This window comes from Microtus oregoni, unplaced genomic scaffold, assembly GCF_018167655.1.
Source record: "Microtus oregoni isolate MIOR12 unplaced genomic scaffold, Mior012 000022F_ref0000154, whole genome shotgun sequence".
NCBI classification, from domain to species: Eukaryota; Metazoa; Chordata; class Mammalia; order Rodentia; family Cricetidae; genus Microtus; species Microtus oregoni.
The window spans coordinates 21,184,308-21,208,711 of NW_024543081.1; the positions used below are offsets into that span (position 1 = coordinate 21,184,308).

Consider the following 24,404-nt stretch of genomic DNA (forward strand, 5'->3'; position numbering starts at 1 on the left):
CAGGGTTTCTCTGTAGCTTTGAAACCTGTACTGGAACTAGCTCTTGTAGACCAGGCTGGCCTCGAACTCACAGAGATCCACCTGCCTCTGCCTCCCAAGTGCTGGGATTAAAGGTGTGCGCCACCACTGCCTGGCAGTATATTCATTTCTTACTGAACTTCAGTGACACCGTGATAGTGCTTGTTTTGTGTTGGTGGTGGTGATTGAGGTTGTTTTGTTGGTTGGTTAACGGTTTCTTGAGAAAGGATTTTTCTAGGTCATTCTAGATGGCCATTCACTAATTCAAGAACCTGTTTGATGAATGCCTCAAGGCAGGTCAAGGACTTGAAAAATTGGGCTGTGAAACTATGAGACATCATGAACAAAAATCTCAGGGAGAGAAGGAACAAGGTTGTACGTCTTGTTTGTATACCAGCGGTCAGCATGGCTATATTGTTTGTCAGTAAACCCAGAGATCAACTGCAGAATGACCAGACATGACGAAATGAGTGTCCCCTTTCTGTTCTCCCTGTGACTCGACCACAGAAACCCAACACCATTACCAGAATATGTCAAGTCCTGTGTTGTTGGTTTAACCAAGTGGTTTATTTATTTAATCCTTTAAATAATGTATACAGCTTCAGAGAAGGAGACTGAAACATAAGTAGAAGTATGTGGGAAAGACTATGCATCAATAAACAACCAAAATCAACTCCTTAACTCCAGAGTCCAGACTGCTCTATTAGCTTCCTGAGGTGCTTTAAGCCAGGCCAATTTGCTTGTCATTTTATACAGTGGATCAAAATGGCTACATTTCAGAACTTTTGCATCTGCAGACTTACGAGTGTGGAATCTAGGGGATGTGTAGGAACACAGCAAGTTTGCAAACATGAATTTGGTTTCTAGCTGTACTCTGACATCTAGTGTCAAGTAAATGTATGACAAGTGAAATGTGTACTGAACAATACTAAATCTCCAACCCAAATGGTAAGTTTTTAACATATGTACACATGTATGCATATGTGTGCGTGCGTATTTGTGTGTGTTTATATGCTTGTGTTTTCATTAACGCATACCTCTTATATAATTTCCAGAAAAAGTCGACAGTTGAAGCAACTAAGCACCAATCATAGGGGTCAATTTGCACATCAGAATTGGGTGCAGATTGTTTCTCAGTCTTTTTAATATCAGATATTGATAAATGTTCCAGTGAGCATAAATTTAAGCCTTTAAATATGTGATTCTTCCATACACACATTATTCTTAACAAGACAACTGTTCCTTTGAGTGCTTCCCAATATTTTGAAAATCCCATCAAGGCAAAAGCTTATTTACTCTTTGTTGTTTGTTTGTTTCGTTTTGTTATTTTTTTTTTGAGACATGGTTTCTCTGTATAGCTTTGGAGCCTGTCCTGGAACTTGCTCTGTAGGCCAGGCTGGCATCTAACTCACAGAGATCTGCCTACCTCTGCCTCCTTATAGCAAATGTCCACTTGCCATCTTACCAACCCAATGCCTAGTCATGCTAGTATAGCCCTGGGTGGAACTAAACATCATTGTAGTAATTATATTCAAGCCAATACAAACAATCTTTACTATGCTAGATTCCTGTTCTTGACTTAGACCCTTTCAGAAACACAAATTAAATATGTACCACTCAGGGTGTCAGCCTTTAGGCTATAGGGATAAACACAAGCTGTCACTTTCATGGGGACAAGAGTTCACAAACAGATCATCACATGGTGGTAGGATGTACAACACTCCCTATGTGTGGAAGGGACATTGGGGAATTTCAAAGGAGTATACTGGTCTTGCTGCAGGCTGAGGAAAGGTCTTCAGAGGAAAGCAAATGCTTCCTATTATCATTGGTTACACCCAGGTAAAGGGAGAATTCATTCCTCCCTCAATCTAATTATAAATTGCACTGAATTTTATTAGAGAATCATGTATCAAACCTCATGTAGTTTGTAATTAGTATATGTATGACTTAATTCATGATAGCATTTAAGAGAAGTTGTATTGATTTAGCTTCTATTAAAACCACATGAGGCCTTTATCTTATATTTTGATTTTTAAATTAACATATGAAGTAATGGATTTCTTTATTATATTTCATACCCATTTTCTTAATTTTTAAATATCATATACTATATTTTCTTCATATTTACCCTCTCCCCAACTCCTCCCTATTATCCTACCCACCCAACTTTCTCTTCTGTTAAGAACCGCCCCCCCAACTCATCAAGTCCAATTTGTGTTGTTCAAATGTTCTTAGAGGGATCATGGTTGACTTTCTTTTCCTCCACTGCCCTCATTTGCCCCATTGCTCCTCTGCAGATCCCCTTTTCCTCTTTGCTTGTCTCCACAGTTGCTAGGAGTATAAACTGCTACAGCCACTACATGAATTCAGGTCACTGGCTACAAATTCTCGGTTCATTTAATTCACCCATGTTTAACGATATTCTGGGATGACTCATAGAACTTGGAAAGGAGCTATGCCCATGATTAAAGTTTTATTGTTATGAATAAAGGACAACTATATCCTCCAAATGAAAACAGGAGGTGGGGGAGGGAAGGTTGAGGGCAGAGAGGCAGAAAGAGAGATGGGAGAGAGAGAGGATTTATAGGTTGAAGCTTAGTCAGAAGGTTTGGTGCTCTCAAGACTTTTTCTTCTCCTGAAGAATCCATCTTTGTTGTCAAACTATAAGTCTGAGGAGCTCATCCGAGTCATAAGATCTGAGCTGTGCATTGATGTTTTCTTATGTGGACAAGATTGTGCGAGCCACTGGCCTCACATAGGTGCAATCCTTTCACAGAGGTCTGATGGATATTTCTTTACCCTTGTCCCGTCCACTAATCACATGTTTTGTCATGTCCATATCCTCAATTATCTCACCAACATAAATTCTTCGGGATTTTAACATGAGTCACTTGGCTAGCCTAAACTATCTGTATACCTCTGAATAAGAAAGTTTTTCCTATAACTTGAGAGCTTTAAACACTCTGAAGGTCATCCCCTTCAAAAAGTAGTAATACGGGATTGTTCAATTGTTTTCATGCAATTAGGCACTTGAATGATTTATAATATTTATTTTAAGCTACAATACAATTTTCTCCTTTTGTTATAGGGCATAATTTGAGTGTTTATCCTAATTTTGATGTCCCAGTGACAAGCCCTGCAATAATGAATCTAAAAGGGAAAGAAAAGAATCTTATAAATCAAAAGTCATCTTTGAGGAAAGACCTTCCATTATCTACTACAAAAGCACCCCAGTTGGGCTCTGATGAGGATGTTATTAGGTGTCCAGAAATGGAAGAGAATGTCTCCACACAGAATCCTGTGGATGTGTGCTCAGAATCTCAGGTGTATTTGACCATTGGTGAATTCCAAAACAAAGCTGTCATGCCTGAAGGTGAATGCTGGACTGGTCCAAGGTCTGACGCTGTGCGAGATTCAGATGTGGACATCCACAGGAAAAGTCCAGGTCCGGAAGATGGGAAGACCCCTGCATTGACCTACATTGACGTAAAATCTAGCAATAAGAACCACCCAAGAGCTGAGCCTATGCTGGGCCTTAATGTGCAGCAGGAGCACAGGAGCTCTCAGGACAGCTATGATCTTAAGACTCTGCCAAGCAAAGCTGTAGCGGGAATAAGTCAGAATAATGCCGTCTCTTTAAATGAAACAGCTGCCCTTGAGTTCAGGACTCTAGGAAGGGGAGCAGACCAGGAGGGAAAGCCTGTACTGCTGAGCCTGAAGCTCACCCCTGCTGAGCCCTGTGACTCATTGAACACCACGCACAGGGAACCTTCGGACACCACGTCTTCCCTGCAGGACCATGCAGACGAGCAGGAAGATCTGTCAGTGCTCTCTGGCATCATCAAAAGGTCAGCCTCCATCATATCTGACTCAGGCATTGAAAGCGAGCCAAGTTCTGTTGCCTGGTCTGAGGCCCGAAGCAGGGTGTTGGAGTTACCCAGTGATCGTGAAGTTTTACACCAGGCGGTTCGAAGGCATGCTCACCACAGGAACTCTTTAGAGGGTGGCCATACAGAAAGCAACACCAGTCTGCCCAGTGGCATCCAGGCTTCTCTTACCTCTATCAGCTCTTTGCCTTTTGAAGATGAGGAGCGCGAGTTGGCACTTACCAAGCTAACCAAGTCTGTCTCTGCACCCCAGATCAGCAGCCCTGAGGATACTGCTGAAAGTACAGACATTATGAAGCACACAGGAGGATTTTCTGAAGACCTGGACAGTTCTAGCAAGGACAAAAGTTCACCTGGACACAGTTCTCCTTCTGGTGACTCCAGAGCCCAGGATGTCAGGGCAGGACACTCTCTTGCAGATATAACTTTAGAATCTGACAGAGCCCAGGGTCCTGGGTACATAGATATTCCTAAAGGTGAAGAGAACCAGTCCGATCCTCAAGGACCCTGCTGTCTGTCTGGCACAGCTGGGAACATGCCAAGTGTTGAAACCAAAGGTCTTAACTTAAAAATACCATATTCTATAGTGCTTGAAAATTCTAGGACCAGATCTTTTCAAAGAACAGTAGTGGAGACCACAAAAGGCAAACCTAAAGAATCAAGTGAGGATAAACACATACTCCCCAACCACAGCAACTTAGAAGCCAGGGCTGTGTCTCACAACAGGGTGCCTGAAATCAGGAGTGCAGCTGCTCTTGAAGCTGTCAACTTGAACTCTACAGGTCTACAAACTGGTCCATCAAGTGTCAACGATACCATGCCGTTGAATAGAAGACATAATGCCTCTCTGGAGGTCAAACATGAAGCAGGCACTGTGTGCCCCACTGTGACTCACGCTATTGCCTCCCAAGTGTCACGAAACCAAGAGCTGAAGACAGGAACTTCCATCTCTGGGTCCCACTTGAACTCCTCAGAGGCCTTTACTCTGGACAGCCTAAAGGCAGTGGAGGTCGTGAACTTGTCTGTGTCTTGCACTGCCACCTGTCTCCCTTTCTCATCTGTACCCAAGGAGACCCCTGCTAGGGCCGGACTCTCTTCTAAACAAAACCTAGCCCCCATCACTCATCAACCTTTGGGTTCTTTTGGAGTTGTTTCTACCCATTCCAGCAAGATGGAAGAAGAAGTCAGTGAAAGGATGTTCAGGTAAGCTTGTGGAGAGCTCACAGGTCGTTGAGGTTTTCCCCCGATTTTCTCAGTTTCATGCATACTATGTAAACATGGAGGTGTTTGTTATTTTTGATTACTTAATAGAGAAATAATGTACATATCATGTAATTCAGAATGTCTAGGTAATTAAAATAATAATTACAAATAAGCCCAATATAATATGACTTAATTTTATAAAGAAATTTTATATAAAGATATTTGTCCCTTAAATATATTCATTTTTAATAATAATAGGATTATTGTGACACTTCTTAATTATTTTTCCTGCTTAAAATATTTGAAACATCTTTCTCTATAAGTTAATTTTCATTCAGTATCTTAATGTAATGTCTCCATAGTAATTCATTGTATGGATGTACCATAGCTTATTAACCAAATTCTTAATGGGAATTTTTTTATATTTTTATTTTGATATACAACTGTCTTACAACACTACTGTGACTTTACCTTTTCATATTTTGAAAAACGAGATTTTAGGACCTTTGAGGGAATAGATTTGCCTCCCAGTTTCCCTTTAAGATTATGGACTTCTCAAAGCCACCATTTTTTCAGTAGCAGCACATATAACTTGGTCATTGGCTTGCACTGTATTCATTTTTTTGCCCTCAATTGTCAGCTATAGATTTTATTAGGTACGTAATAGAAAAATTTTGTCAGAGTACCTCATACTCTTTCTTCTCTTGCCAACTGCTAATAATTACTGATTTTTACATAAAGAAAAAAGCCCAGGCAGGTAAGCATTGGATATATTGTTAATAAATAGCATCAAATACCTGTGACAGTTCTATGACATTGGTCACCAATTCAAGAAGTCCAGTTAGACACTGTCAAAAAGCTGGATCAGAGTCATCCCTGCGTTAACTGCAGGAAAAACCAGGCAGATAAGAATAGCAAGCAAGGCTATAGTGTTGGGCAAATGTGATTATTCCTGCATATCCAGCAGCAGTACCTGTACATATAGAGAAAGCAGGCAGAAGAAACACTTTAGAGGACAGAATGTCTTCACCGATGGGACATAGATGAGGATGCTGATGCTAATGCTAGAACATCACTGACTTGAAAATCTATAAGTGTACATTATCCAAGATCCAAAAGTTTTTATTTTGTTTTGTACTGTTCTAAAGAAAAACTAGGATCTTGCTTTTTTTAGACAATACATATAAATTTAAATTATATTTTCATGCTATTGAAATCTAAAATATCTTAATGGCTGGTGGGATAATACATATAAGGAATTTTGTACCATGAAATTATTTTATGTTCAACATAATAAAACTATTTTATAAAAATACCTTACCTCAGGTAATGTGCTTAGACCACATAGAAAACAAAACTTAGTTCTATGTATAGATATGGTCCCATCCTCAGGTTATCTCAGGATGTTTATGTATATATACCTAAATCTTAAAAGCAGCAACAACAACCCCAACTGACAACTGAAACTCTTCTAGTCTCAAGCATTTCAGATAACCAATAATCATCGGAAGTGATAAAAACCAAGATTCTAATCTTCATAATCTTATCTGTGAACCAGTGTTGTTAACCACCATCTTGATAAGTGACCACACAAACACATCTTAGCAGGGTATAAAAGTCATTTCTGGAATCTAGAATACACCAAAGCCTAAAGAAACCAAGCCAAGCCAAGTCAAGCCAATCCAAGCTAAGTAGTTTATGGTAATAACCAGAAAACAAGCAAACAAAGCCAAAATAAAACAAAGAAACACAAAACCTGCATTGCTGCTGGGAATGGGGGGAAATCGTACTTGAAAAGAAGATGGAAGCCAAACCATGGTGGGCTTGTATGATAGGAAAGAAACTTACCATCTCAGGAGATAAATTTAAAGAAGTTCATGTCCTATAGCTGCACAGCGTCTTAAAATTTCTACCCAGTCTCCTGTTAAATGCAAGATTAAAATAGAAATTTGCAGAATAAAACTCTTCCTGTGGTTCAGTCGGGGGTATTTTCTTGCTCTCTCTCATTAAGAATGAAGCTTTGCTCACCAGCATTTCCCTTAAGGTTTCATTTAACATTTGATGCTCAGAAGACAATTTGTTTGTGATTAAAAGTCACTCCTGCATACCAGCCCCACTCATTCCCTGCTCAACATGGAACACACAGCATGGCTTGTGATTAATTGGTATATTCTCCAGTTTTTATCAGGCCAAAGAAAAGTTTAAAAAAGAACTGAAGATTGAAGGATTTCTGTACAGTGACTTATCTGTACTAGCTTCTGATATACCATATTTCCCACCAGAGGAAGAGGAGGAAAACTTGGAAGATGGGATTCACCTGGTGGTCTGTGTCCATGGCCTGGATGGTAAGTTCTAAAGAAGTTTCTTTCTCAAATTACTCTACAACATTCAGTTTATGTCTCTAAAACTAACCAAACAACAACCATGAAAACATTGCTATCAAGGAAAATGGCATGGCAAAGGTTACATACGTGCATACACACATATCATTAATTAATTAATTCAGTGATGTGAATTTTACCAGTCAATAGTATAAGTAATTGTATAACCAATGAAATTAGTATTCTGAATAAAAGAAAGACTGGAGTAAATGGTTGAAAAAGGGGGCATATTGCTAGAATGAATACCTGAGTGAAATGCTGGAGTTGATGGAAGTTATGAGTCAATAGAATAGTCCTAGAAGAAGATATGGAGGGAAAGGCATAAAGGATGCACTTTTAGGAGCTTGGATTGGTGATTGCAACTATTTTGTTGTTTATTTTGTTCATCTCTCACTTATGCAGAACCTTTTGTGTATTAGACACTGCCATGTTCTAGGATTAATAGAGATGAGAGTGACCATGACATTCATTTGCTCAATGTTACTAATAGCCATTCCTACATCTGATTTTGAAAATTCTAAAATTCTTGGCAATGTGAGAAACCTGGGGGTTCAAAAACTGACTCAATGGTTAAGAGCACTTGCTGCTCTTCCAGCAGACCTGAGTTTGGTTCGCAGCACCTATGATGAATGGCTCACAAACTCTATAACCAAGGTGTCCAATGTCTTTCTCTGTTCTCTGAGGCTCCCTGGCTACCTGTGGCATTCACACACCTAGATATACACATAAATAAAAAATCTTGAAAGTAAGAACTCTGGTCAGACCATAGAGTTTTTATGTTACCTCATGCAAATTGAGAAAGAGTTGTGTAACAAAGGTAGAGGTGATTTGCCAGTATTGTACAGATTCAGAGAGATGAGCTGCCCATGATTGCATCCCCTGGGTCACAGATAAAAAGAAAAACAAGTGATCACAAAGACGGCTTTCAGAGTATTACTTCTGTAGTTCAAGGTGCATGTCTGTAACTGCTTCAGAATTTTATAGAACCAGTTTATTCAAATCTGTCTAATATGTTTATATTAAGAACTGAGTACATTAAGACAAGTTATGAATATTTACACAGGCTCTCTGTCATGCCAAAAAGCTCAAAGCATATCTTGTTATAAATGTTCTCAGTCTAACACATTATTAAATAAAACTGTTTTAGAAAGCTTTAGGTTCCAAGAACTTTTTACTCTTAGTATCTTTAGTAGAGAAGGATATTTTATTCTCAAATTCTTCATGTTAAAGATAAATAGTATCAACTTTTTTAAAAACCCACTCCTAAAATGTCATTAGGGGGATTTAGGCAATAACATGAGTGAATCTGAATGTTATTTAGCTGCTGGCATAAACAGAGTTATGAAATTTAACTTTCTAAGAGAAAATATGTATTCTCCTAAAAGAACATGACCTTCCAATGACCTTGAGGCCTTCAAGTTTGAGAAAATGCTTTAATAGGTTACTGGATAATTAGCATCTAAGAATATTCACATTGAGGTTTGTCTCTAATCTTGAATTCTTCCAAGTATCATGTGTTTTTGTTAATACACCTTTGCATCATTGGGAGAATTCATAAAGAATGATATAAAATTAGTTGTTATTTGATTTACAGTGTAGACGTTCTCTGATACCATGACCTGTGGGGTTGATTTACATGACAAAGCATGCTACCAAATTATCTAAATAGTTTGTAACTCCTTTTCAACTCTACAGGGACCCAGGAGAGAACATGCCGCACGTTAATGTAGATACACTAGAATGCCCATGGGCAGAATGAAATGTATGCCTAATTTATTCTGTTATAACAAATCCACTTTCCATGTAACATTTTATGCCAACAAAATATTCTATTTACTGTTTGTGCCTATCATACTAGCAGCTTCCTGGAATTAGCAACTTTTTATTCCTCGACCCTTGATGATACTCTTGGACATTTGCAAGCTTACTAATCCATTATTCCTTGTCTTAGGAGTAATTCTTCTATTTATACAACTGAACTAGAGTCAATTATTCATCTCTTCCTGATATCTATAAATGATAGTCAAGTAATTAAGAGGGGACTGCCACATTGTGCCTGCTCGGCCACCAGGCAGCTCCTTCCAAAAACCTGTTTAAGAGAGTTGTGTTCTGGGAAAGAAAGAAAACTGATGTGGCAGGTCTAGGAATAATCCCATTGAAGCAGGGCCATTTAAAAGAGCCCACCTCTTTGTGTGTGCATGGGCTAGGGTAGCAAGAGGGGAGGATAGGGAGTTACTTCAGCTATTTCTGTTATCTTCTCAAAAATGAAGAACAAATCTAATTATATTGTGAGAAATGGTGAGAAAGAAATCCTTGGTGGCTTATGATTACTTATAGGACTGGGATCATCTGTCATTTTCAGGGAACAGTGCAGACCTACGGCTGGTGAAGACTTTCATAGAACTGGGACTCCCTGGGGGAAAATTGGACTTCCTAATGTCTGAAAAAAATCAGGTAGGATGGCAGAAACGTTGGGTTGAGAGAACATTGGGTTTAAAAGAGTCTCCTAAAGGCACCATGATGATATGTGGACACATGAAGTGAATGGGGAATCTTCAAGGATAATAACAAAATTCTTGGGTGATTTAGAGAAAAAAAAAACCCTTACTGTATTGTTTTGGGAGTCTAAGGAAAAACATAAATTAATGATAAGAGCTAGTATGTTTTAGCTGACTGGAGCCTTTTGGCTTAATTGGGCACTGGGAATGTGGCCTACTATGTGGTCATCCATGTAGTCACAGTGGGGACAGAGCATTGTCACCTGCAACTATGCAAAGTAAGGAGCCAGGTTGTGATTGCTTTTTAATCAGATATGGTAGATCGAGGCTGTAACTGTGAAAAGTGCTAAGACTCAAAAAGGCACTAGCAAATCAATGAGCAAGAGCTAGGGATGACCAGAGAGTGGGGTAAATGAGTCATAAGCATCCTTATGGAGGATACTTGAGGAGTAGAGCTGTTAACAAGCAAGAGGCCTCATGAAAGTGATAGTGATGCAGAGAGTCATCAGACATCAAAGTTGAGAAGCTAGAGAGATGACACAGAGTGAAGGCATTCACTGCCGAGCTAAATAGCCCGAGTTCAATCCCTGAGTCCTACGTACTAGAAAGTAAGAACTAACTCTCTCAAGGTGTCCTTTGACCTACACACACACACACACACACACACACACACACACAAATTAATAAATGTTCAAAAGCCCAAAACACCCAGCTTATCCCTTAATTGATTGTGCTTAATTTCTTTGCCTGTTTTTTGATATTCTATGTCCAAGGTCACATGGCAGGTAGTATAAGGTACTATGTGAGGAAGGAGGAGTTCAGAGAACCATCAACCAAGGGCACACTATTTTCAGTATAACTGACCCAGTTAATTGTTCCTTATTCCATCTTCAAACAAACTCTGTTGCTTACCCACAGCACCAGCTCTTTACAGCACAGGGCACGAATTCTAGGGCTTCTGCAGAGAATCCTCCCCCTAACCCAAATAACTGCCATACAAAATTCCAGGACATTTATGTCCTAAGAGACATGTTTCATATGTGGCCATGTCCTGAGGGAGATAGCCCAGGACATTCAGAGAGGGAGGTAGAATAATGGCTGATCAGTGTTCCATGATCTTGTGTTGACTTTACCCTGGTGAAGTTTTCTCTTCAGGAATGATGGATGTAGTTAATAGCAGAGTTTGGGCCAGGAATGCAGCCTTCATTGTGTGTCCCTCCATATAATACATTACAGGACATCTGGATTTTACATGGTTTCCACAAGCTTGTTTGAGCCAGGATTCTGCAAGTCATTAACTAGAGGGATTTGTTTCAATACTGATCAAGTCCTACCGTGCTATTTCACTGCTTAAATATTATAAGTCTTATAAAGGGCTCAGAATGCAATGATTCTTTCAAAGCATCCTGGCTGTGGAGGTCCCATTATTGTTTCTGTCCTTACTGTGGTTTTTCAGAGCATTTTTCATCATACTAAGTACAGTCTTCATTATCACAATTGTAAAATAATGAATCTGCAAACCACTAATTTGAAAAGGAGCAAAGAGGCTCTCAGAGACTAGAAGGTCATGATAATAGCACCACCAGTCTTAGGGATGTTGATAGTCATTTCAAGAGTCTTTAAGATATGAGGAGGAATATATTGCATTCTCCATTTTTAAAGGCAAGAAGATGCAGATTCAGGCTATAGAAGCCACAGAACCTTGATACAACCTCTGGGAAATTAGGGCTACATGTGTTTCATGACGCATAGCAAGAGCATCACTGTGTTTTGTCTCTTTCATGCTGCAGGCTTCATAGAGAGATGGGTGACCATCTACATAATGTCACTCATTTCTTTGCTGCTCCTTCCTTAGATGTGCTTGCTGCTTCACCACCATCATGAATATTTGTTAGAGCTTTTGGCCAGAATCTCAGACATCCCAAGATGCTGTTTATTAAGAATATTTTTGCTTGTAGATATGACCCTAAATACATGTGTGTGTCACTCCCAATAATATTCCTAAAATTTAGTTATATAGACCAATCTCTTATGTCTTCAAGTACCTAGATGTAAAGACACAAGCCAGCAGTTGGAACCTTGCCGGTTGGCCACAAGCCTTGTGATAAAATATAAAGTAATAGAAATGGGTTAATTTAAGAGATAAGAGTGAGCTAAAAAGATGCATAAGCTAATAGGCCAAGCAATGTTGTAATTAATATAGCTTCTGTGTGATTATTTCAGTTCTGGGCAGCCAGGAACAAATAAACAGCCTCACAACATAGATGTGCATGGAATTTCACAACCTTTTTGTACTTTTTTTTTATTATTTGGCCATCTTTCTGGTGAAGAAAGGGCTTATCTCATTTTCAATTGTGCATCATAGTTCATCCTTAAGTGTAGTAAGGCTAAGAACTCAAAGCAGAAACAGGAGCCTTGGAAGAACACTGCTTACTGGTTTGCTCGACATAGGTTGCCTAGCCTGCTTTCTTATTGCATCCAGAAGCACTTTCTCCATGATAGCACAGGCCACAGTTAGCTAGACCCTCTCACGTCAATTATCAGTTAAAAAAATGCACTATAGGCTTCCCAATGGGCCAGTATGATTGAAGCATTTTCTCAATGAGATTCACTCTTCCCATATCTTTCTATCTTGTGTCAAGATGACAAATACCAACCAGCATAAGACTCCAGCATGTCTTGGTGTGAATCTGGCTCACACAAAGTGAGCAAGTGGTCTCCTTTCACAGGATCTGTTTTCTTCAGCAGACACAGTGAGCTCATCTTGATGCAGCAGGTACCACATTCTAAGAACATATTCTCCCATTTTTCACCTTATCCCCCTAACTGAAGGTTCTTTAGCAGATGCCCAGGTTCTTCATTAGTGACCCAGTGGACCTTTATCTTGAAGTTATATCTCAAAATGTAACCCCTAACAGATGCTTATATACTTTAAAAAAATGTCATGCTGTTTAATGAAAGAGGATTTCTTACTTAGAGGCCATGGTGTGGGAGATCTTTCTGTCTATGTGTTGCTTTTATTGGTTAATGAATAAAGAACTGCTTTAGGCCTATGGCAAGGGCAGAAAAGAACTAGGTGAGAAAATCTAGGCTGTATGCTGGGAGAAAGAAGGGCAGAGTCAGGGAGATGCCACGGAGCCGCCACCAGAGTAAAATGTGCTGAAACTTTACCTGGTAAGCCACAGCCACGTGGTGATACACAGATTAATAGAAATGGGTTAAATTCATATGTAAGGGTAGCCAGTAAGACACTAGAGCCAATGGGCCAAACAGTGATTTAATTAGTACAGTTTCTGTGTGATTATTTTGGGTCTAAGCTTGCTGGGCGGCTGGGAACTTACTAATGGCCCTCTTCCAACAGAGGTCATAACTTCTTCTAACATCTTCTCCTTTTCTCTTCTTCCAGATGGACACATTTGCAGATTTTGATACCATGACAGATCGATTGTTGGATGAAATCATTCAACACATCCAGTTGTACAACCTCTCCATATCCCGAATTAGGTAAAAGGAAACCACAGGTAGCTAATGCTGAGGGAAGATGGGTGACATGTTTTTGAGTGTTTGCCATATAGTCATGTTTAGATACTTCTATAAGGCACTATGATAATTGAATTTTGGGCTCTTAATGAATCTGATTACTTTTAGGAGTGAATGGAGCAGCAAGTTGGTTTCTCACCTGAATATCTCTCAAAATATGAATGATAAGAATTAATATTTTGCTGTGTAGCATTAAGAATCTTAAAGTTAGCACAGCTGTCTCTAGGTTTGAATTCATGTTTGAATTCTCACAAGTTTAGGATCTGTCATGTACTGAGTGTGCAACTTTTTGCACACTTTTCAGATCCTTGAGCCTCCCCTTTGTTATGTCTTAATTGGACTATCAGGAAATGAATGTGCTAGAACCCTGCAGGACTCTCCCGTCCAATGAGAAGGTTTCAGCCAGTGCCAGTTGTAGCCTCAAAATAGCATAAAAATTTGCTCTAAAAAATTTAGATAGCTCAGTCTGGCTTATACTGTTTTAGCATGTAGATACATCGGCATAGGACTAAATTCATGGTGTCAGTTGTTGTTTTTAGTCTCCAGGGCTATGAGATCATGTATTTATTTCACAAATAAAGATTCTAAGGTCAGGAGTGGTTTGGTGGTAATGGCATCACACAGTTCAGGTGATCCAATTGTATAGGCTAACATCTGAGTCTTTATTTTGCTGGTTTTATGTATATTGCGAGAAGAGGTAAGATGACACACCTGTCATATATTATAGAGTTTTGAGAAATGACTCATTGAAATCAGAGTGGCATATTGAATTTATGGGTCTGGAGGGAGCGGGAAGTTGGAACAGAGCATGTAGGAGAATGGCCAATCAGTATAATCGGGAGCAGACAGCTCAATACATGTGCAGAGACATGAGGGGCTGAGTGGAGTCAGAGCAGTAGTCAGAGCTGAGATGTTGACTAACCCTTTGGGAAAGTATAAGAGATGGGGGTTTCAGCTTGAAAATGGCCAGGAGAGCACAGTGCTTAGATGGATGGATTTCAGAAAGGACTCCATGCTGTCCCCAAATGGGCTGAGAGGAGGTCTGGGGACCAGACATCAGAGACTCTGCTCTTATAATGGACTTATGAGGTAAACATCACAGTTCTCCTGTACCTCACTATATTTGCCTAGAGCGTCTGTTCACAAGCACCAGCACTGGGTGATAGTCTGTAGTGGCCATTTTTTATGTCAGGTCCTCTGTAGCTGGGGGAAGATGCTAAGACCTGGGTGCTTATCACTCTAGCCCATCCCTGGGCAGTGATTCCCTGCTGGCACTCACATATATCCTTCCTGCCTCTAAACAGCTTCATCGGTCATTCTCTTGGTAACATTATCATCAGATCCGTCCTCACAAGGCCCCGGTTCCGGTATTACCTCAACAAACTCCACACCTTCCTGTCACTGTCTGGGCCTCACTTGGGGACTCTGTACAACAACAGCACCCTGGTCAGTACAGGTAAGGCTTTGTCACCCCCATTATCTTTCAGACTTAATCAGAGGCATCAGGAACTTGGAAGTGAAGACGGAAGTGGTTGATGGAATCTTATGGCTCTCCCCAATGTGGGATGGTGGATGGAGATTTGGTATGGCAGTGTTGTCAACTGAAAAAGAAAATTAAATTATGAAAATTTCAGCAATAAATAGGTAGAACTGAAAAATATCATATTAAGCTGATATCCAGACAAATACTGTGTTTGCTCTCACATGCGGAGTCTGTCTTCTAATTATTCAATGTAACTAAGGTCTCTCACTCTATAACATTCATTTACTTATTGTGAAATGGAAACTGCATGTGCCTAATGCATGCTTGCATATTTGTATTTGCATTACAGTATATATGTATATATTATAGTACATATATTACATGTATGTATTTAATCGCATCACATATGTTATGTGTGCGTGTTTAAATATTCATGGAACACAGGTGTGTGTTTATATTTATATTTCATTATCTATTGCTTCTGGAACCCTCACAGATTCAAAAAGCTGAGAATTTCTAAGTCTCTCATGTAAACTCATGTAAAAAAATAGTGTTTACATGTAAACTAGAGAATCCTTCTTCATGTTTTATATTATCTCCAGATTGGGTTTTACCACCTAATGAAATGCAAATGCTATATAAGAAATTAATATACAGTGTTGTGTGTGAATAACGTCCAGGAAATTATCCAGGAGACACAACTATTGGAAAAATACTTTTAACCTTTGGTGTGTTGACTTTGCAGGTGTGAAACTCAAGTGCACTGAGATCTGACTTGTGTAGGTATTCACATGCATACATGCATTCATGGTTGTGTAAGTGGGTGAATGTACATTCAGGATTCAAAAGGAAAATTAAGAAGCAGACTTTCTATCATCTATTCTAGGTCATAAGTAACTGAATTCTATATTGTTTCCTGGCCCTCTGTTCCAAGGCCCTCACAACTTCAACTATGTTATGAGAGACTCTGGGATATAGAGGGAGAAGAAGCAAGGCTCGGCTGGGGGTGTATTTTTTTTTTTTGAGACAGGATTTCTCTGTGTAACAGTCCTCGCTGACCTGGAACTAGTTCTTATAGAACAGGCTGGCCTTGAACTCACAGAGATCTGCCTGCCTCTCCTCCCGAGTGCTGGGATTAAAGGTGTGTGCCAGTGTGCCATCATTTCCTGGTTGGGGATGTATCTTATGTTACAATGCTTGGCTAGTATTCCAAAGGCCCTGAGTTTGATCCCCAGTACTACAAAAAAAAAATGATGAGGGAGTAAATCAAGGAAACAGAAGGAAGAGGAGGAGGAGGAGGAGGAGGAGGAGGAGGAGGAGGAGGGAGGAAAGGGGGAAGTGGAGGAAGGGGCAGGAACGGGGAGGAGGAGGAGAAAGGCTTGATGTAACATGGGTGGCAGATTATAGGAAGCTTTTCTTGTGTATGTAATGACCTGGAAGGCTCATCTAATCAGCAAACTGAAACAAAGTCTCAGGGATAGAACCACAGCACTTCACAGGCAAGATGGTTGCCATGCCTGACCACAGCCAGATGATGAAGGGCCCTGCATGATTCAGCAAGATGCTAGACATACATGCAGACCACAGAGACAGTGTTAATGGGTTTTAGCAAATGGTTTCACATTCAGAAACACCCACAAAATATTTATATAGTAATGATGTTAGTTAAATCACATCCCTTAATGTAATTTTTTATTAATTATATGAGAATTCCATACATGCATACAATGTATTTTGATCATATTCAAGATCCATCCACTCACATCCTAGAGTGAAAAACAAATATTTCTTAGCTATACAACCCAATTTAAAAGCAAAACAGCTTTCAGACTGAACAAAGAGTTCTTAAAAGGTGAAACAGGACTGCATATGTCATGATTGGCTAGATCCTTCATGTGGTATTGAGGTCACCTCTAATGAGTTCTCTCTCCCTGCCATTCCTCCATTCCTCCCCATATTTTCCAATCACTCTGCAACTTTCTTCAAGGTATGACTTGGTTTCATGATTATTCTCTCCAGTATCTTAAGGATGATCCCTGTGCTCATGGCTTATTTTCTACTTTTATACGTAAGAAATGTCTTTTCTTCAGCATAAACCCAAAGCTATCTTTGGACAAAAATAAATTAATTTAGCTACTTCCTCCAAATATTTATGAACTTGAAATAATATTTAAAAAGTTTTAAAAAGATATAATACCCAGTTTATTCAACCTAGAATACATAAAGGAATTCATTCACTGTAGTTCTTATTATATTTTCTACACATGTTGACATTTATACCAACCACTATCATATATGGTTCTCTCTCTACAAATATATGTATATATGGATATATATATATATATATATATATTGTTTTAATGTTTTATGGCATTCATTCATTTATTGTTGACATTTAATATACTCTTGTAATCATCTGCATAAGCACTTCATGAGATTTGTAAACAATATATGTTCTAGTTTTCCAGTCTGTGGACCTTTGAGTGTTCTTTCTTTGGCTACCTTTACTGAAGGAGACCAAATGATTATCAGAGTTTGCTTGGTTTCATGGATGGAGAAGCTGTTGCTGTGTAATTTGACAGGACAGTTATTTGATAAAAGCCCCATTGCTCATTTTAAGCTAACTGAAAATATCTTCTTTGACTTTGTTTCGAGTTACTTTTTTCATCTTCATTTTCCATTTCTCTTCCTAGGCTTGTGGCTCATGCAAAAACTGAAGAAATCTGGCTCCCTTTTGCAGCTGACCTTCAGGGATAATGCTGATTTGCGCAAATGTTTCCTTTACCAACTTAGCCAAAAAACAGGTGTGTGGCTTACTAGGCCCCTGGGGATGAGACCTTAAGATAGATTCGCTTTGATACTGTGTTCATTTGCTCCTGTGAGGTATGTTGACACTGTCCAGCAGTATCTCTTCAACCTGCTGAGAGGCTGGCTAGAAGCTACCCAACATGTCAGCCTGTCTCTACCTGCCTCCTGTATAGCACAGGAACCAAGACATTGTAGGGCCAATGCAGTATACAGAAGCTGTGACTTCTATTCCCTGCCAGTCATGTAGTGTATTCTATTGGCATGCCAGGACTGTGGTACACCCTCACCTTGTATGTATGGATCCATCTTCACCCTGTGTAGATCCATCCTCAAAAAGAGTGGGTAGAGCATTGTCTGGATTACCACAAGAGCTTCCTTTTCTATTTTTCCTCCCCCCGTGTTGATGGATGTAGAGTAGTGTGAAAACCCAGCCTAGATCATAGAGTCCATGACAGAGGGAAGCATCAATAATGGACCAGTAGTCTATGTCCAGAAGGACAGCTCTTGATACCCGTGTATCAAAGTGATATTCAAGCTCAAGCTATTCCTTTTGTACTTGTGTTTCCCTGTTCCAAGAGGATTATTCAGTTAGCTGCTGTAGGAAAAAAGAGGTAGGATTGGGCATACAAAGATGCTGAATTGCAATGGGTTCAACATAGAAGTCTCAGCTTGTTTCCGTCACGGAGCACTCAAGAGCTGGAGTGCTGTTCCAGTTCTGTACTGAAGTAGATCTCGGGGTTACTTTTGTCCTTTCTGGGTCCATATCAGCCAGCCATTGCCCTGGATTCTGCCCCAGTGTGTGATGCTCAGCTGTGACCTTGGATATGGATGTGAGACCCTATCGAGAGGGTCAGCAAGAACAGTCAGCCAGTGTCTTGTTCAACTGTAGGTCGGATAAGAAGCACTCCATCTTCAGGTGGGGGCTAAATGCAGTGTTCTGTGCACTGTTCCCAGATGTCCATGATGAGTACTGAGGGCTGCATCATTTTGGTGTGCTGACTTTGGGTTGCAAAATTGTCTTTTCTCCCTGTGGGAAACAAAGAAGGAGGGCAATGCTGGAGTGGAATGAGGCTGGAGAAGGCAAGCTTGGAGGAGGGAAAGTTGGAGGAGGCAAAGGAAGGCTTTCCTACTGCAGATAATAGGAGAGGAGAGGCCAGAATTTTGAGCCAGGAAGAAGGAGAAAGAGAAAACTGTCTTTCCTGTAGGCTCCATAATTTCCTAGCTTGCAGAGACAGGTTTTGTTCTCATTGCAAGGTACCTTTTCTGCATTTTTCTCAGTGCTCACAGTGAAACTCCTTGGCTTTTAAACTCTTGAGGTCAAGGACTTATTCTTACATCCAAAACACAAAAGCCCTAACATACGGAGTTCCTTTCTCAGCTTCTCACAAGTGCCTGCTAGGTCTCTTCCCGAGCCATTTGTATTGACACTTGGAGCATTAGTCCTGGGCAAATGTACAGCACAGTGTCTGGTGTCTCCTCACTGCCACTCTCTGGGGGAGACTTCTAAATATGTACAACCCAGAGGGGTGTCAGTATAAAGGACCTAGACAGAAAACATTCACCTGCCTTCTTGTTCCAGGGCTGCAGTATTTTAAAAACGTTGTTCTGGTTGCTTCTCCCCAAGACCGTTATGTGCCATTTCACTCAGCAAGAATCGAAATGTGTAAAACCGCCCTCAAAGACCGACACACAGGTGAGCTACATTTCCTTTTGACAGGGACTTTCTAATTTTCCAAGTGAAAGTAGATGCATGAAATCTGGAGCATATATACTAGCTAGGTTCAGGCTCTGGGCAGCCTACACTGCTGCCCTGATTCTGGAATGGAATATTGGGATAAGTACAGTCTGAGTGTGCACGCAGATTCCTGATAACAGTATGGATGTTTCCTTCGTGTGATGTGAACATCCATTTGCTTGTCAGATGCCTGGAACTGGTAAACTCCGTTTGTGTGTTGTCCATGGAAAACAAAAGGATAGATACAGACTTGGGAAATGGGCCCTGCCTTCTAAGGACTTTAATGTCTAGTTAGAGCAGGGAAGCAAGAGTGTTGAGAGCAAAGTACAGTGGATAAGGAAAGGAAATAGTGTGTAATATATTCCATTTTTATGAGAGGGATATGAGACAAGGGCTGGAGACTATTGGGGTTCTGTGGAGAGGTCAACTGATAAGGGTATAAGTTTTCTAGACAACCAGGACCAGGAGATGGGCTAGCATTCCTTGTTTCCCTGGCTGCTTAGTTTATTTCTATATAGTATATTTTAATGTTTCAAAAGTAAGTGCTTTTGTTATATTTTGATTTTTTTATATTCTGAATTTTTAAAAGGGTCTAAGATCCCCAAACTAGGTAGGTACTCGTATGTAAACATTCAAAATTTCTATTTAAATTAAGGAAAAACCTAACAAAAACGTGGATAAAAAGTTACCTTAATAATTTAAATACAGAAAATGGTCTTGTGGCTTTTACAGTCTAGTATGTGTTCTGGAAAGTAGCCTAAGGTGTGTCACAAAAAAATTACTTATTTTTTAATGGTTTTCCATGAGAACTTATTGCACAGACCAGGCTGGCCTTAAATTCACAGAGATCCTCCTGCCTCTGCCACCACATATGACCAGAAAATTATTCTTTAAAATAGAAAACTATTAAAAATAAATCTTTTCTAATAATGATCAGAGAGAAAGGTCAGTGATTAAGAGCATGTATTGCTCTTGCAGAGGGCCTGAGTTCTATCCTGGTACCCATATCAGATAGCTTACAAACAGCTGTAATTCTAACTCTACAGAATCCAATGCCCTTTTCTGCCCTCCAAGGATACCCAAAAACACACGCCATACATAAATGCATACACACATATACATGAGAGTGTGAAAACACAGCTACATTCACAAACACATGGGAGTGTAAACACAGAGATGCATTCACTCACACTTGAGAGTGTGAGCACACACACTCAGACACAGACACACACAGAGAAACACACATACATAGACACACACACATTCACACAGACATATACACACAGACACATACACACATTAATCGGAAAAAATAGAAAAGTATTCATTCATAGAGTTTTTGGAGAAGCCAAATCTATTTTATCCAATTGTGATCATAATTAGTTCTTCCTGTACTCCCCCTTACCTCCTCCTCATTTTCTTTTATTCTCTTTGTATGCATGTGTCGACTTACAAGTGGTGGATTTCCAGGGCTTTGATGATGATTCAGTAGCTGAAGTGCTTGTTGTACAAGCTTGAGGACCTGAGTTTGGATCCTAAGCATTAAAAGGCTGGGGATGACTTTGCTTATCCGTGAGCCCAGTGCTGAGAGGAGAATGGTCCTTGGGCTCACTGCTTCTTGAGTTTAGCCATCTGGTGAGCTCCAGATTTGGTGAGAGACCCTCTCTAAAACAACAAAGCAGAGAACAAGAGAGTAATACACCTGATGATGGGTGACCTTTGACTCCACTCACCCATATTCACACATACTCAGCAATGCACACACACACACCACACCACACCACACCACACCACACCATACCACACAAAGCTATAATTTTTTATCATGGTTGTTTAGCATGATGTTATACTCCATTGCCTGTGATTAAACTATTATATGTATATACATACACATCATTTTAAAATATTCTGCTTATTTTATGAATATATTACAACTTAAATAAAAATTTACAATTTTCTGAACTTATATGACCCTTATTGTTTAGAAACATTATAAAATCCTATTGCAGTAGAAGCCTTTGTGTGTTTGTGTAGTGCTACCGAAGCAAAAATAGTGATTAATCTAAGCAAATTGTCTTTTAAAATAATTATTCAAGTTATCCTGTTCTACCAGAGTGCCTGAGGATCAGATTCTCTTCCATTTATGAGATATTAATTTAAAGACATTTAATACTAATTTTTCAACCCAAACGTGATTTGATGCTTTTTGCTGATTGACTGACTTTTAGATTTATTATTTTCCCAGAGAACACTACTCTACTCTAAAACCAGGGTAAAAGAGCTAGTGACCTGGTTTTAAGCTCAGACTTGATTAGAATGCATCAGTGCTAGAAGACCATATCGCTGCTAGAAATGATTGCCAAGCCTTTCTCTTCTGTGGTCATTCACTAGCTTTCATGCTTATTTTCTTTACCTCCAGTAATTTTGGTGACATTTGAACTTTGTAAATGCTTAATACAGGGCCCCTAAATTTATGCATCAGGTGCTAAATATAACCCACAGCCACACCCGTTTGCTTACCCTGCAAGCTTCAGTTCCAGATTTGAGCCAAGTGTTGGTGACACTCCTGGATGTCTTGTGAGCCTATGGCGTGTGCTGGCAAGTTATGCCTGTCCTGTATTAGAGCAAAATTGCCGAGCACTGTGGTCTTTGTGCGTCAGGGACAGTTCTATGCCCTTTGCATGTTTCATTTCCTCTTCGTGGTGAGAGATGTAATTCCAGTTTCACAGAGGAGAAGAGAGGTGTAGGTTGGGTACCCAGTAGGGTTTGCAGATGATGTTTTCCTCTAGAATTGGAACAATTCATTCTTCAAGCGTCTGAGAGTTTGTCAAACACTAGCCAAAAGCTATTGCTAAGATGCAGCCTTTTATACCACTCTCTTCTGTTTTGGATACATTTGCTTGCTGCTCCTCTTTAAAGGATATCCATCTAGGATTTGAATCCTTCCAGTGAAAGGGAGAGAAACAGCACCCCCTTTTTTCTATGGTCATGTTTACATGGCACTTTTAAATAAGCTATCAAAGCCACGTGTCTTAATTCATAAATTTATCTGACCATGTGGGAAGGTTTTATTCATTTCATTACTTTTGTTTTCATTAAGTATTGCTAAAAAAAATCCTAGTTTCTAAAAATTCTGCGGTAAATCTCCTGACCTCCCCTGTCTCTGTCACTGCATTTAGTCACCAGATTGTTGTGCAGACAATTTTATACCAGCCTGAAAGTTAATCAGCAGGAAAGGGGTGCTTTATTTGAGAAAAATAATTAAGGATGCGCTATGTATATTTAAAAATAATTACTGGGAACCACCTCTGAGTTAAAGGCAACTATGTGTCTCAACAATATCTGTCTCAGTTTTTATTAATTGTGCTTCAGGGCCTACTGCATATATAATATAAACAGATTACAAAATTGGTAGAACAGTATTCTCCTGTTTTTTATGTTACAACATGCAGGTGTTATTCTTATTATAGCATCTGTGAAAAGAGGCAGGGACTCTTCTGACCACACCAACAAGCATGGCTTACCTATTACCCTATCAGCTATTCCTTTAAAATAAAGAGTTTTAATCTTTATTTCTTAAAAATGTCATACATTTGTACAATGTATCTTGGTCATAACGACCCCCTTTCCCTCTCTCCAACCCCTTCCACTAGCACTCCCCAACACATTTTCCCATCCATCTTCATGTCTTTACTTTTAGTAACCCACTGAGTTCAATTAATGTTGTTCATAAGCACATGGGTATGTGGTGACCAACTGGGGTCACCTACCAGGGGCTGCACTTCTAAAGAAAATTCAGCCTCCAGCCCTCAAGAGCCATCTGGAGGCAATTCGTCCTCATAGGAGTGGGGCCTCTGGAGCTCTTTTCTCTGTTCATTCTCTGTTCATTTTTAACTGGATTCATATTGTGCAGGCACAACAACGGCTCTGAATTATGAACGCAGCAGCCAGGCCACACCAAGAGTCCATCCTTTCATGCCCTTGCCCATCCTCCAGGTCTTTTATGCTGACTTTGGATTGACTTCAATGTCCTCTCTAAAAGCCGTACTTGGCGCATATGATTTTGTGACATAAATTTGCTGCTATTCTCAAGCAGCCATAGAGGCTCTTTGGAAGCAGAATTCCTTTTATTCCAACCACAAGCCATTTCTGTTCAGACAAATTGGAAGATCACGGCAGATACTTTCACAAAGAAATCCAAGACTATTCCAGTTTGTATTTTAGCTTCCTCAGCTTCAAAAGTATCAAGACCTTGAAAGAGGAGAATAAGAGGCTAAAAGCAGTGCTCTCTGCATATGGTTCAGTCCAGCACCCTCCCACTTAGGTAGACAGCCCCGATGGTGGGCCCTAATGATAAGTTGAGGGGTAGAGGAGCAGTGTAAGGTTGTTGGTGTGGAATGGAGCAGTGTCTGGAGTGGGGTGACTTGATGGGAGCATTCAGTAGGGTTGCCCTTTTCTGTGAAAACTGAGTACTATAATGACTTTAGGACACAAGTCTTAGTTGGAATGGACACCAGGAGACTTATGTCATAGCTGTGGTTTCCACCTTCTCCACTGAGTCAAAAAGCCACCTTGGCCCTCAGTATCATTCCAGCAGGTGTTTCTGTATGGCATAAAGTTGGTCATGAAGATGCTGCAGGAATAAAGCTGATGGAGGAGCGATGTGAACTGTAGACTCCGGTAGACAAGATGCTCTTTGCTCAATGATTTCTCTTACTGCATGTCTCTATGTCCCGCTTTCTAAAGCAAACCTGAAACGGAGTCACCTTTTAGACAGAAACACGATCAACTGAGTCTTTTAATTATAAAAATAAAGGAACCCAATAGTAGGAACCTCTATATCTTTCCCCC

At 39.9% G+C, this 24,404-nt stretch overlaps 1 protein-coding gene across 1 annotated transcript in view; it reads left to right on the forward strand.

Annotated features, from left to right (window-relative positions):
• Positions 1 to 24,404, forward strand: part of Fam135b (family with sequence similarity 135 member B) — a 279,296-nt gene that overhangs the window by 247,123 nt on the left and 7,769 nt on the right. The window contains exons 13-19 of the mRNA XM_041671944.1: positions 3,107 to 5,108; positions 7,287 to 7,453; positions 9,852 to 9,943; positions 13,394 to 13,491; positions 14,832 to 14,983; positions 17,704 to 17,814; positions 19,398 to 19,511. Coding sequence (XP_041527878.1) covers positions 3,107 to 5,108; positions 7,287 to 7,453; positions 9,852 to 9,943; positions 13,394 to 13,491; positions 14,832 to 14,983; positions 17,704 to 17,814; positions 19,398 to 19,511 — 2,736 coding nt within the window. The remainder of the gene's footprint in view (positions 1 to 3,106; positions 5,109 to 7,286; positions 7,454 to 9,851; positions 9,944 to 13,393; positions 13,492 to 14,831; positions 14,984 to 17,703; positions 17,815 to 19,397; positions 19,512 to 24,404) is intronic.